The following is an 11,544-nucleotide window of genomic DNA, read 5'->3' as shown; positions in this document are numbered from 1 at the left end:
CTATTTCAGCTTCACAGGCCAGGGGAGGCACGTGCGGAGTCCAAGCATGGAGGAGAAGACGATGGTGGGCCGATGCTTCTTGAACTTCAGGCCTTTCTTCAGGCGTTGGCTGTTCTCGGCCACGTACAGCTCCCCCTGCTGGGCTGCGCTAGAAATCCTGGACACCAGCTCCCCATGGACCACCACCTGCTGTTCTGAGCTTACAAACACTTGTCTGAGCTCCTCCAGCCGCCGCTCCATCTCTCTGATAACACGCTGCCGCTCTTCCACCTCCAGGAGACGCCGTCGAGCCGCCTCGAACTCCATGCTGGAGCTGGGGGTGACAAGTCTGGAGGAGGGGACGGTGGCTGAGGTGGACGGGGGATCGGAACCAGCTAGCAGAGCCCCTGTCACCCTCCGGAAGTCTCCCATAGAGATGGAGCGTCTGGTGGCTGGAGAGGCCAGAGCCAGCAGAGCAGAGGCAGATGTAGATGTAGAAGGTGGCATGGCTAATGGAGGGAGAGGAGGTGAAGATGAGGACGGTGAAGGTGAACGAGGTGGCAGCAGATCTGGATGTGGGTCGACGTTTGTAATCGCTGCTGCCATGGACGCGCTCGTGTCCTGAAGGTAGTCTTTGCTTCTCTGTCGTCTCCTCATGGTCAGTCTTTAGGTCGCTCTGTGCCGCTGCTGCTGCTGCTGCTGATGAAGCTGATGCTGCTGCTGCTGCCGTCCGTGTTGTTGTTGCTGATGTTTTCCCTCCGTCTTCCTGAGTGGGAGCAGCCGAGCAGTCGGTGATGCAGCCTGGGAACTGCTCCATTCATTAATAAGAGAGCTGAGCGAGGCTTGTGCTGTCTCTGCATCTGAGTAGTTGTGCAGGGGAGGAGCCTGCTGACATCTCATTGGCTGCTGAAATCATGGGCATGTCAGCTGATGATTGGGCAGCCTCTCCTCCCTGCTGCTGATGCCGGCAGGCTGTCGTGTCCTCTGCTTGACTGTTTTGCCTCATGGTGTGATTCGATCAGCTCTGATGCCGATGGACTTTCTTCTCTCGTCTTCTCTTCGCTCATCTCACTTTCTGCCTCAACCTTGGCTGCCGTTGCTCTCTCCATTTCCCTATTTCTCCATTTTCTCTTGCTCAGATGGTTGCCCCTGGCAACACAGCCTCAACATCAAATGGCAAAAGCAGGGGGTGGGTTTTGCTCCCTCATGTCACCCCATAATTCTTCTTTTGACCAAGTTCACACAAATACATGACGTACTCACTTATTTTACACTATTTTGATGATTCTAAAAAGCGACCAAGACTCACTGTTGTTTATGAATTAGATGGGGAAAGGATGTTATTAAATAATGTAAATCTGATTACTGGAAAACTAAATGAACCATTCTTGAAATAGGTTTCTCAATATCGGACATTTAAAAACCCTTGAATTTTTATTTGAATTAGGAAAGGACAGAGATTTTTGGTGAGGTATCGTTGTGTTTGCAGACAGACCAAGTCCTGATCCTCAGTTGGTCTGTGTGGGGAATTAACAAAAATAGTTAGAAATGTTGTTTAGATTCTTAAAATCTGTAATAATTCAAAATGTATTTGTCCAAACTAAATTGAATGTTTGCGAAACTTTGTTTTTCTAAATTTCTGCTCCATAGCAGCACAGTTGACTTGGTAAAACTCCTTGTTTTCCTGGCTTTTTATATTCACAAAGGCCTCTAAAGAGCATCTTTGGGCTTTCATTTATTTTTTCTACAGGCATTGCAAGTAAAAGCTATTCTTTTTTTTCCCCCTCTTGCTCATCTGTCTTTCTAATTTTCTGCATTTCTCTCTCATCTCTCTGGAGATCACTAAAACTTAAAGCATGGAGAGAGCAGTCAGAGCACACACACAAACCTGACACCCGACCTGCTAAACATCTCACTTTCACTCATTTATTTTAGAATCCTTTGTGCTTAAAATGCATGTTGTGTGTGTGTGTGTGTGTGTGTGTGTGTTTCATCTTGACAGAATGTATCCCCGCGTGTTCCTTCAGACTCTGGTGGAATCACTTTCAGCAACAGAACCAGTCAATACTTGTCTAGACTGAAAGGACGGACTCGGCAGTTGGTGGAGCAGAAAATGCTGCAATCCCAGGAAGGAAATTACGTTATATCATGATGATGCAATTTAGCAGATCAATCCCGTCAGAAATGATGGAGCCTGGTCGTTGTTGCTGCAACAAAATCTGCATCTGTGGGCGACCGTTTGGCAGTAGATGTCCAGTGAAGAAGATGTAGATGTTATCCAGTAAGTATGAGTTGCAGAGATGAGAATGGGAAAAGCTCTCACATTCGTCTACAGTGCTGTCAAATGAACGGACGTCTGGTAACACTTTACAATAAGGGTCCCTTAATTAACGTTAGTTAGTACATTAGTAAGCATTAATTAACTGTTTAATACTATATTAACAATCATTATTATGTATTACTTAGCATTAGTTAACATACTAGTTAATGCATTAATAAGCAGTTAATTCATGTTTATTACTCAAAGTTATTGAATAAATTATTAAGTATTAATAAAAGTTTGATATTGTTATTATTAATCATTATGTATGCATTACATAGCATTAACACTGTTACGACCCCAGGGTCGTGCCCACTTGTGTCTGCATGTGAGTGTGAGATGGGTTGCAGGTGTGTGTGTGTGTTTGAGTGAATGAGTCTAGGTGGATCCTGGGAGCTGATTGGTCCTCCACAGGAGGGAATCAAATAAGAGGCCTGAACATCCCAGCTGCAATGGACTTCCTCAAACCTCTCACAGCCAGACTGCCAGCAGACATTTTGTGCTTGGTTTTAATAAACCTTTAAAATGGTTTCTGTTTGTGTGTTGCTGGTGGTTTCTTTTTTAGGGAGTAGGGAGTCTCTTTATTCTTGTTGTGATTAGGTTTTTCCCCTAGGCCTGGTCGTAACAAACACGTTAGTTAATAATAACGTATCTAGTAATCATTTACTAATGGTGTTTATTTGGAGTTATAAAACAAGGATCTGGAGTTATAAAACTACTTACACGTTATTGTTCTTAATAATAATATTATTAAGAACAAATTTTAGAGCCAATTTTTTTTTTTTTTAAATGGTCACACTTTAGATGACATAGTCTAGTATGACGTACTACATAGTATATTATGACTTCTCTGTCAAGTTTTGGACCAAAAAAATATTTTTCAAAAAGATTGTCACATTTTGGACGACATAGTATAGTATGACGTTTTTGTCAAATTTTGGACCCAATTTTTTTTTTTTTTTAAATTGTCACATTTTGGACGACATAGTCTAGTATGACTTACGACATAGTATAGTATGACGTTTTTGTCAAATTTTGGACCACATTTTTTTTTTCAAAAAATGGTCACATTTTGGACGACATAGCATAGTATGAGGTACTACATAGTATATTATGACTTCTTTGTCAAGTTTTGGACCAAAAAAATATTTTTCAAAAAGATTGTCAGATTTTGGACGACATAGTATATAGTATGACGTTTTTGTCAAATTTTGGACCACATTTTTTTTTTCAAAAAATTGTCACATTTTGGACGACATAGCATAGTATGACGTACTACATAGTATATTATGACTTCTTTGTCAAGTTTTGGACCAAAAAAATGTTTTTCAAAAAGATTGTCAGATTTTGGATGACATAGTATAGTATGACGTTTTTGTCAAATTTTGGACCCAATTTTTTTTCAAAAAATGGTCACATTTTGGACGACATAGCATAGTATGACGTACTACATAGTATATTATGACTTCTTTGTCAAGTTTTGGACCAAAAAAATATTTTTTAAAAAGATTGTCACATTTTGAAAGACATAGTATAGTATGACATTTTTGTCAAGTGTTGGACCAAAAAAATGTTTTTCAAAGAAATTGTCACATTTTGGACGACATAGCATAGTATGACGTACTACATAGTATATTATGACTTCTTTGTCAAGTTTTGGACCAAAAAAATATTCTTCAAAAAGATTGTCAGATTTTGGACGACATAGTATAGTATGACGTTTTTGTCAAATTTTGGACCAATTTTTTTTTCATAAAATGGTCACATTTTGGACGACATAGAATAGTATGACGTACTACATAGTATATTATGACTTCTTTGTCAAGTTTTGGACCAAAAAAATATTTTTCAAAAAGATTGTCAGATTTTGGACGACATAGTATAGTATGACGTTTTTGTCAAATTTTGGACCCAAATTTTTTTTCAAAAAATTGTCACATTTTGGACGACATAGCATAGTATGACGTACTACATAGTATATTATGACTTCTTTGTCAAGTTTTGGACCAAAAAAATATTTTTCAAAAAGATTGTCAGATTTTGGACGACATAGTATAGTATGACGTTTTTGTCAAATTTTGGACCCAAATCTTTTTTTAAAAAAATTGTCACATTTTGGACGACATAGCATAGTATGACGTACTACATAGTATATTATGACTTCTTTGCCAAGTTTTGGACCAAAAAAATATTTTTCAAAAAGATTGTCAGATTTTGGACGACATAGTATAGTATGACATTTTTGTCAAGTGTTGGACCAAAAAAATGTTTTTCAAAAAAATTGTCACATTTTGGACGACATAGTATAGTATGACGTTTTTGTCAAATTTTGGACCAAATTTTTTTCACCAAAAATGGTCACATTTGGGAGACATAGTATAGTATGACGTACTACATAGTATAGTATGACGTTTTTGTCAAGATTTGGACCAAAAAAAGTTTTTCAGAAAAATGGTCAGATTTTGGACGACATAGTGTAGTATGTCGTTTTTGTCAAATTTTGGACCCAATTTTTTTTCTCCAAAAATGGTCACATTTTGGAGACATAGTATAGTATGACGTACTACATAGTATAGTATGACGTTTTTGTCAAGTTTTAGACCAAAAAAACGCTTTTCAAAAAAATGGTCAGATTTTGGACGACATAGTGTAGTATGTCGTTTTTGTCAAATTTTGGACCCAATTTTTTTTCTCCAAAAATTGTCACATTTTGGAGACATAGTATAGTATGACGTACTACATAGTATAGTATGACGTTTTTGTCAAGTTTTAGACCAAAAAACGTTTTTTAAAAAAATGGTCACATTTTGGACGACATAGCATAGTATGACGTACTACATAATATATTATGAATTCTTTGTCAAGTTTTGGACCAAAAAAATATTTTTTTAAAAGTTTGTCACATTTTGGACGACATAGTATAGTATGACATTTTTGTCAAGTGTTGGACCAAAAAAATGTTTTTCAAAGAAATTGTCACATTTTGGACGACATAGCATAGTATGACGTACTACATAGTATATTATGACTTCTTTGTCAAGTTTTGGACCAAAAACTTATTTTTTTAAAAGATTGTCAGATTTTGGACGACATAGTATAGTATGATATTTTTGTCAAGTGTTGGACCAAAAAAATGTTTTTCAAAGAAATTGTCACATTTTGGACGACATAGCATAGTATGACGTACTACATAGTATATTATGACTTCTTTGTCAAGTTTTGGACCAAAAAAATATTTTTCAAAAAGATTGTCACATTTTGGACGACATAGTATAGTATGACATTTTTGTCAGTAGTTGGACCAAAAAATTTTATTCAAAAAAATTGTCACATTTTGGACGACATAGTATAGTTTGACGTTTTTGTCAAGTTTTAGACCAAAAAAACGTTTTTCAAAAAAATGGTCAGATTTTGGACAACATAGTATATATGTCGTTTTTGTCAAATTTTGGACCAAATTTTTTTCTCCAAAAATGGTCACATTTTGGAGACATAGTATAGTATGATGTACTACATAGTATAGTATGACGTTTTTGTCAAGATTTGGACAAAAAAAAGTTTTTTCAAAAAAATGGTCAGATTTTGGACGACACAGTATAGTATGTCGTTTTTGTCAAATTTTGGACCCAATTTTTTTTCTCCAAAAATGGTCACATTTTGGAGACATAGTATAGTATGACGTACTTAATAGTATAGTATGACGTTTTTGTCAAGTTTTAGACCAAAAAAACGTTTTTCAAAAAAATTATCAGATTTAGGACGACATAGTTTAGTATGTCGTTTTTGTCAAATTTTGGACCCAATTTTTTTTCTCCAAAAATGGTCACATTTTGGAGACATAGTATAGTATGACGTACTACATAGTATAGTATGACGTTTTTGTCAAGTTTTAGACCAAAAAAACGTTTTTCAAAAAAATGGTCAGATTTTGGACGACATAGTATATATGTCGTTTTTGTCAAATTTTGGACCAAATTTTTTTCTCCAAAAATGGTCACATTTTGGAGACATAGTATAGTATGATGTACTACATAGTATAGTATGACGTTTTTGTCAAGATTTGGACAAAAAAAAGTTTTTTCAAAAAAATGGTCAGATTTTGGACGACACAGTATAGTATGTCGTTTTTGTCAAATTTTGGACCCAATTTTTTTTCTCCAAAAATGGTCACATTTTGGAGACATAGTATAGTATGACGTACTTAATAGTATAGTATGACGTTTTTGTCAAGTTTTAGACCAAAAAAACGTTTTTCAAAAAAATTATCAGATTTAGGACGACATAGTTTAGTATGTCGTTTTTGTCAAATTTTGGACCCAATTTTTTTTCTCCAAAAATGGTCACATTTTGGAGACATAGTATAGTATGACGTACTACATAGTATAGTATGACGTTTTTGTCAAGTTTTAGACCATAAAAACGTTTTTTCAAAAAAATGGTCAGATTTTGGACGACATAGTATAGTATGTCGTTTTTGTCAAATTTTGGACCTAACTTTTTTTTCTCCAAAAATGGTCACATTTTGGAGACATAGTATAGTATGACGTACTACATAGTATAGTATGACGTTTTTGTCAAGATTTGGACCAAAAAAAGTTTTTCAGAAAAATGGTCAGATTTTGGACGACATAGTATAGTATGTCGTTTTTGTCAAATTTTGGACCCAATTTTTTTTCTCCAAAAATGGTCACATTTTGGAGACATAGTAGAGTATGACGTACTAAATAGTATAGTATGACGTTTTTGTCAAGTTTTAGACCAAAAAAACGTTTTTCAAAAAAATTGTCACATTTTGGACGACATAGCATAGTATGACGTACTACATAGTATATTATGACTTCTTTGTCAAGTTTTAGACCAAAAAAACGCTTTTCAAAAAAATGGTCAGATTTTGGATGACATAGTGTAGTATGTCGTTTTTGTCAAATTTTGGACCCAATTTTTTTTCTCCAAAAATTGTCACATTTTGGAGACATAGTATAGTATGACGTACTACATAGTATATTATGACGTTTTTGTCAATATTTGGACCATAAAAACGTTTTTCACAAAAATGGTCAAATTTTGGACCACATGTTTTTTTCTCTTCATCAGCAGAAATGACTCATCCATGCAGCACAGCTTCATATGAGTGTGCCATCTCTCCTGAAACACAAGTCCAACACTGCAAGCAGCAAAGGATCTGTGGAAACAATAAGAGTGTGATGATTCTGAACTGGTTTGCACGCCAGAGAATTCCTCCTTACTAGCATTTGTGATTATTGTAGGCACTCTAAAGAGAGGGAGGACCAGCCTCAGGATATAATTTGACAGCAGCAGTGTCCATGTGTGATGGCCGAAGAATGGAAGTCTCTCCATGTGTTTGTGTCAAGCACAAGAGTCAAAAATCACTTCTCGTAGAACTATTTCAGCTTCACAGGCCAGGGGAGGCACGTGCGGAGTCCAAGCATGGAGGAGAAGACGATGGTGGGCCGATGCTTCTTGAACTTCAGGCCTTTCTTCAGGCGTTGGCTGTTCTCGGCCACGTACAGCTCCCCCTGCTGGGCTGCGCTAGATATCCTGGACACCAGCTCCCCGTGGACCACCACCTGCTGTTATATTATGACGTTTTTGTCAATATTTGGACCATAAAAACGTTTTTCACAAAAATGGTCAAATTTTGGACCACATGTTTTTTTCTCCAAAAATGGTCACATTTTTGGAGACATAGTATAGTATGACGTACTACATAGTATAGTATGACGTACTACATAGTATAGTATGACGTTTTTGTCAAGTTTTAGACCAAAAAAACGCTTTTCAAAAAAATGGTCAGATTTTGGACGACATAGTGTAGTATGTCGTTTTTGTCAAATTTTGGACCCAATTTTTTTTCTCCAAAAATTGTCACATTTTGGAGACATAGTATAGTATGACGTACTACATAGTATAGTATGACGTTTTTGTCAAGTTTTAGACCAAAAAACGTTTTTTAAAAAAATGGTCACATTTTGGACGACATAGCATAGTATGACGTACTACATAGTATAGTATGACGTTTTTGTCAAGTTTTAGACCAAAAAAACGCTTTTCAAAAAAATGGTCAGATTTTGGACGACATAGTGTAGTATGTCGTTTTTGTCAAATTTTGGACCCAATTTTTTTTCTCCAAAAATTGTCACATTTTGGAGACATAGTATAGTATGACGTACTACATAGTATAGTATGACGTTTTTGTCAAGTTTTAGACCAAAAAACGTTTTTTAAAAAAATGGTCACATTTTGGACGACATAGCATAGTATGACGTACTACATAATATATTATGAATTCTTTGTCAAGTTTTGGACCAAAAAAATATTTTTTTAAAAGTTTGTCACATTTTGGACAACATAGTATAGTATGACATTTTTGTCAAGTGTTGGACCAAAAAAATGTTTTTCAAAGAAATTGTCACATTTTGGACGACATAGCATAGTATGACGTACTACATAGTATATTATGACTTCTTTGTCAAGTTTTGGACCAAAAACTTATTTTTTTAAAAGATTGTCAGATTTTGGACGACATAGTATAGTATGACATTTTTGTCAAGTGTTGGACCAAAAAAATGTTTTTCAAAGAAATTGTCACATTTTGGACGACATAGCATAGTATGACGTACTACATAGTATATTATGACTTCTTTGTCAAGTTTTGGACCAAAAAAATATTCTTCAAAAAGATTGTCTGATTTTGGACGACATAGTATAGTATGACGTTTTTGTCAAATTTTGGACCAATTTTTTTCTTCATAAAATGGTCACATTTTGGACGACATAGCATAGTATGACGTACTACATAGTATATTATGACTTCTTTGTCAAGTTTTGGACCAAAAAAATATTTTTCAAAAAGATTGTCAGATTTTGGACGACATAGTATAGTATGACGTTTTTGTCAAATTTTGGACCCAAATCTTTTTTTCAAAAAATTGTCACATTTTGGACGACATAGCATAGTATGACGTACTACATAGTATATTATGACTTCTTTGTCAAGTTTTGGACCAAAAAAATATTTTTCAAAAAGATTGTCAGATTTTGGACGACATAGTATAGTATGACGTTTTTGTCAAATTTTGGACCCAAATCTTTTTTTCAAAAAATTGTCACATTTTGGACGACATAGCATAGTATGACGTACTACATAGTATATTATGACTTCTTTGTCAAGTTTTGGACCAAAAAAATATTTTTCAAAAAGATTGTCACATTTTGGACGACATAGTATAGTATGACATTTTTGTCAGGTGTTGGACCAAAAAATTTTATTCAAAAAAATTGTCACATTTTGGACGACATAGTATAGTATGACGTTTTTGTCAAGTTTTAGACCAAAAAAACGTTTTTCAAAAAAATGGTCAGATTTTGGACGACATAGTATATATGTCGTTTTTGTCAAATTTTGGACCAAATTTTTTTCTCCAAAAATGGTCACATTTTGGAGACATAGTATAGTATGATGTACTACATAGTATAGTATGACGTTTTTGTCAAGATTTGGACAAAAAAAAGTTTTTTCAAAAAAATGGTCAGATTTTGGACGACATAGTATAGTATGTCGTTTTTGTCAAATTTTGGACCCAATTTTTTTTCTCCAAAAATGGTCACATTTTGGAGACATAGTATAGTATGACGTACTTAATAGTATAGTATGACGTTTTTGTCAAGTTTTAGACCAAAAAAACGTTTTTCAAAAAAATTATCAGATTTAGGACGACATAGTTTAGTATGTCGTTTTTGTCAAATTTTGGACCCAATTTTTTTTCTCCAAAAATGGTCACATTTTGGAGACATAGTATAGTATGACGTACTACATAGTATAGTATGACGTTTTTGTCAAGTTTTAGACCAAAAAAACGTTTTTCAAAAAAATGGTCAGATTTTGGACGACATAGTATATATGTCGTTTTTGTCAAATTTTGGACCAAATTTTTTTCTCCAAAAATGGTCACATTTTGGAGACATAGTATAGTATGATGTACTACATAGTATAGTATGACGTTTTTGTCAAGATTTGGACAAAAAAAAGTTTTTTCAAAAAAATGGTCAGATTTTGGACGACACAGTATAGTATGTCGTTTTTGTCAAATTTTGGACCCAATTTTTTTTCTCCAAAAATGGTCACATTTTGGAGACATAGTATAGTATGACGTACTTAATAGTATAGTATGACGTTTTTGTCAAGTTTTAGACCAAAAAAACGTTTTTCAAAAAAATTATCAGATTTAGGACGACATAGTTTAGTATGTCGTTTTTGTCAAATTTTGGACCCAATTTTTTTTCTCCAAAAATGGTCACATTTTGGAGACATAGTATAGTATGACGTACTACATAGTATAGTATGACGTTTTTGTCAAGTTTTAGACCAAAAAAACGTTTTTCAAAAAAATGGTCAGATTTTGGACGACACAGTATAGTATGTCGTTTTTGTCAAATTTTGGACCCAATTTTTTTTCTCCAAAAATGGTCACATTTTGGAGACATAGTATAGTATGACGTACTTAATAGTATAGTATGACGTTTTTGTCAAGTTTTAGACCAAAAAAACGTTTTTCAAAAAAATTATCAGATTTAGGACGACATAGTTTAGTATGTCGTTTTTGTCAAATTTTGGACCCAATTTTTTTTCTCCAAAAATGGTCACATTTTGGAGACATAGTATAGTATGACGTACTACATAGTATAGTATGACGTTTTTGTCAAGTTTTAGACCAAAAAAACGTTTTTCAAAAAAATGGTCAGATTTTGGACGACATAGTATATATGTCGTTTTTGTCAAATTTTGGACCAAATTTTTTTCTCCAAAAATGGTCACATTTTGGAGACATAGTATAGTATGATGTACTACATAGTATAGTATGACGTTTTTGTCAAGATTTGGACAAAAAAAAGTTTTTTCAAAAAAATGGTCAGATTTTGGACGACACAGTATAGTATGTCGTTTTTGTCAAATTTTGGACCCAATTTTTTTTCTCCAAAAATGGTCACATTTTGGAGACATAGTATAGTATGACGTACTTAATAGTATAGTATGACGTTTTTGTCAAGTTTTAGACCCAAAAAACGTTTTTCAAAAAAATTATCAGATTTAGGACGACATAGTTTAGTATGTCGTTTTTGTCAAATTTTGGACCCAATTTTTTTTCTCCAAAAATGGTCACATTTTGGAGACATAGTATAGTATGACGTACTACATAGTATAGTATGACGTTTTTGTCAAGTTT

General features: G+C 34.4%; 1 protein-coding gene across 1 annotated transcript; it reads right to left on the bottom strand.

Moving 5' to 3' along the window:
• On the bottom strand, positions 1-636 carry LOC310941201 (uncharacterized protein; the record flags this gene model as incomplete). The annotated part of the gene is made up of 1 exon (XM_083906327.1): positions 1-636. One exon carries the CDS (start codon positions 634-636, stop codon positions 1-3), a length of 636 nt encoding a protein of 211 aa, XP_083762453.1.
• Between the last annotated feature and the right edge of the window lie 10,908 nt (positions 637-11,544).

The sequence above is a fragment of the Microchirus variegatus genome, assembly GCF_963457635.1.
Source record: "Microchirus variegatus genome assembly, chromosome: 2".
NCBI lineage: Eukaryota > Metazoa > Chordata > Actinopteri > Pleuronectiformes > Soleidae > Microchirus > Microchirus variegatus.
Note: the sequence above shows the minus strand (reverse complement) of the source record. Positions and strands in the feature narration are given on the sequence as shown.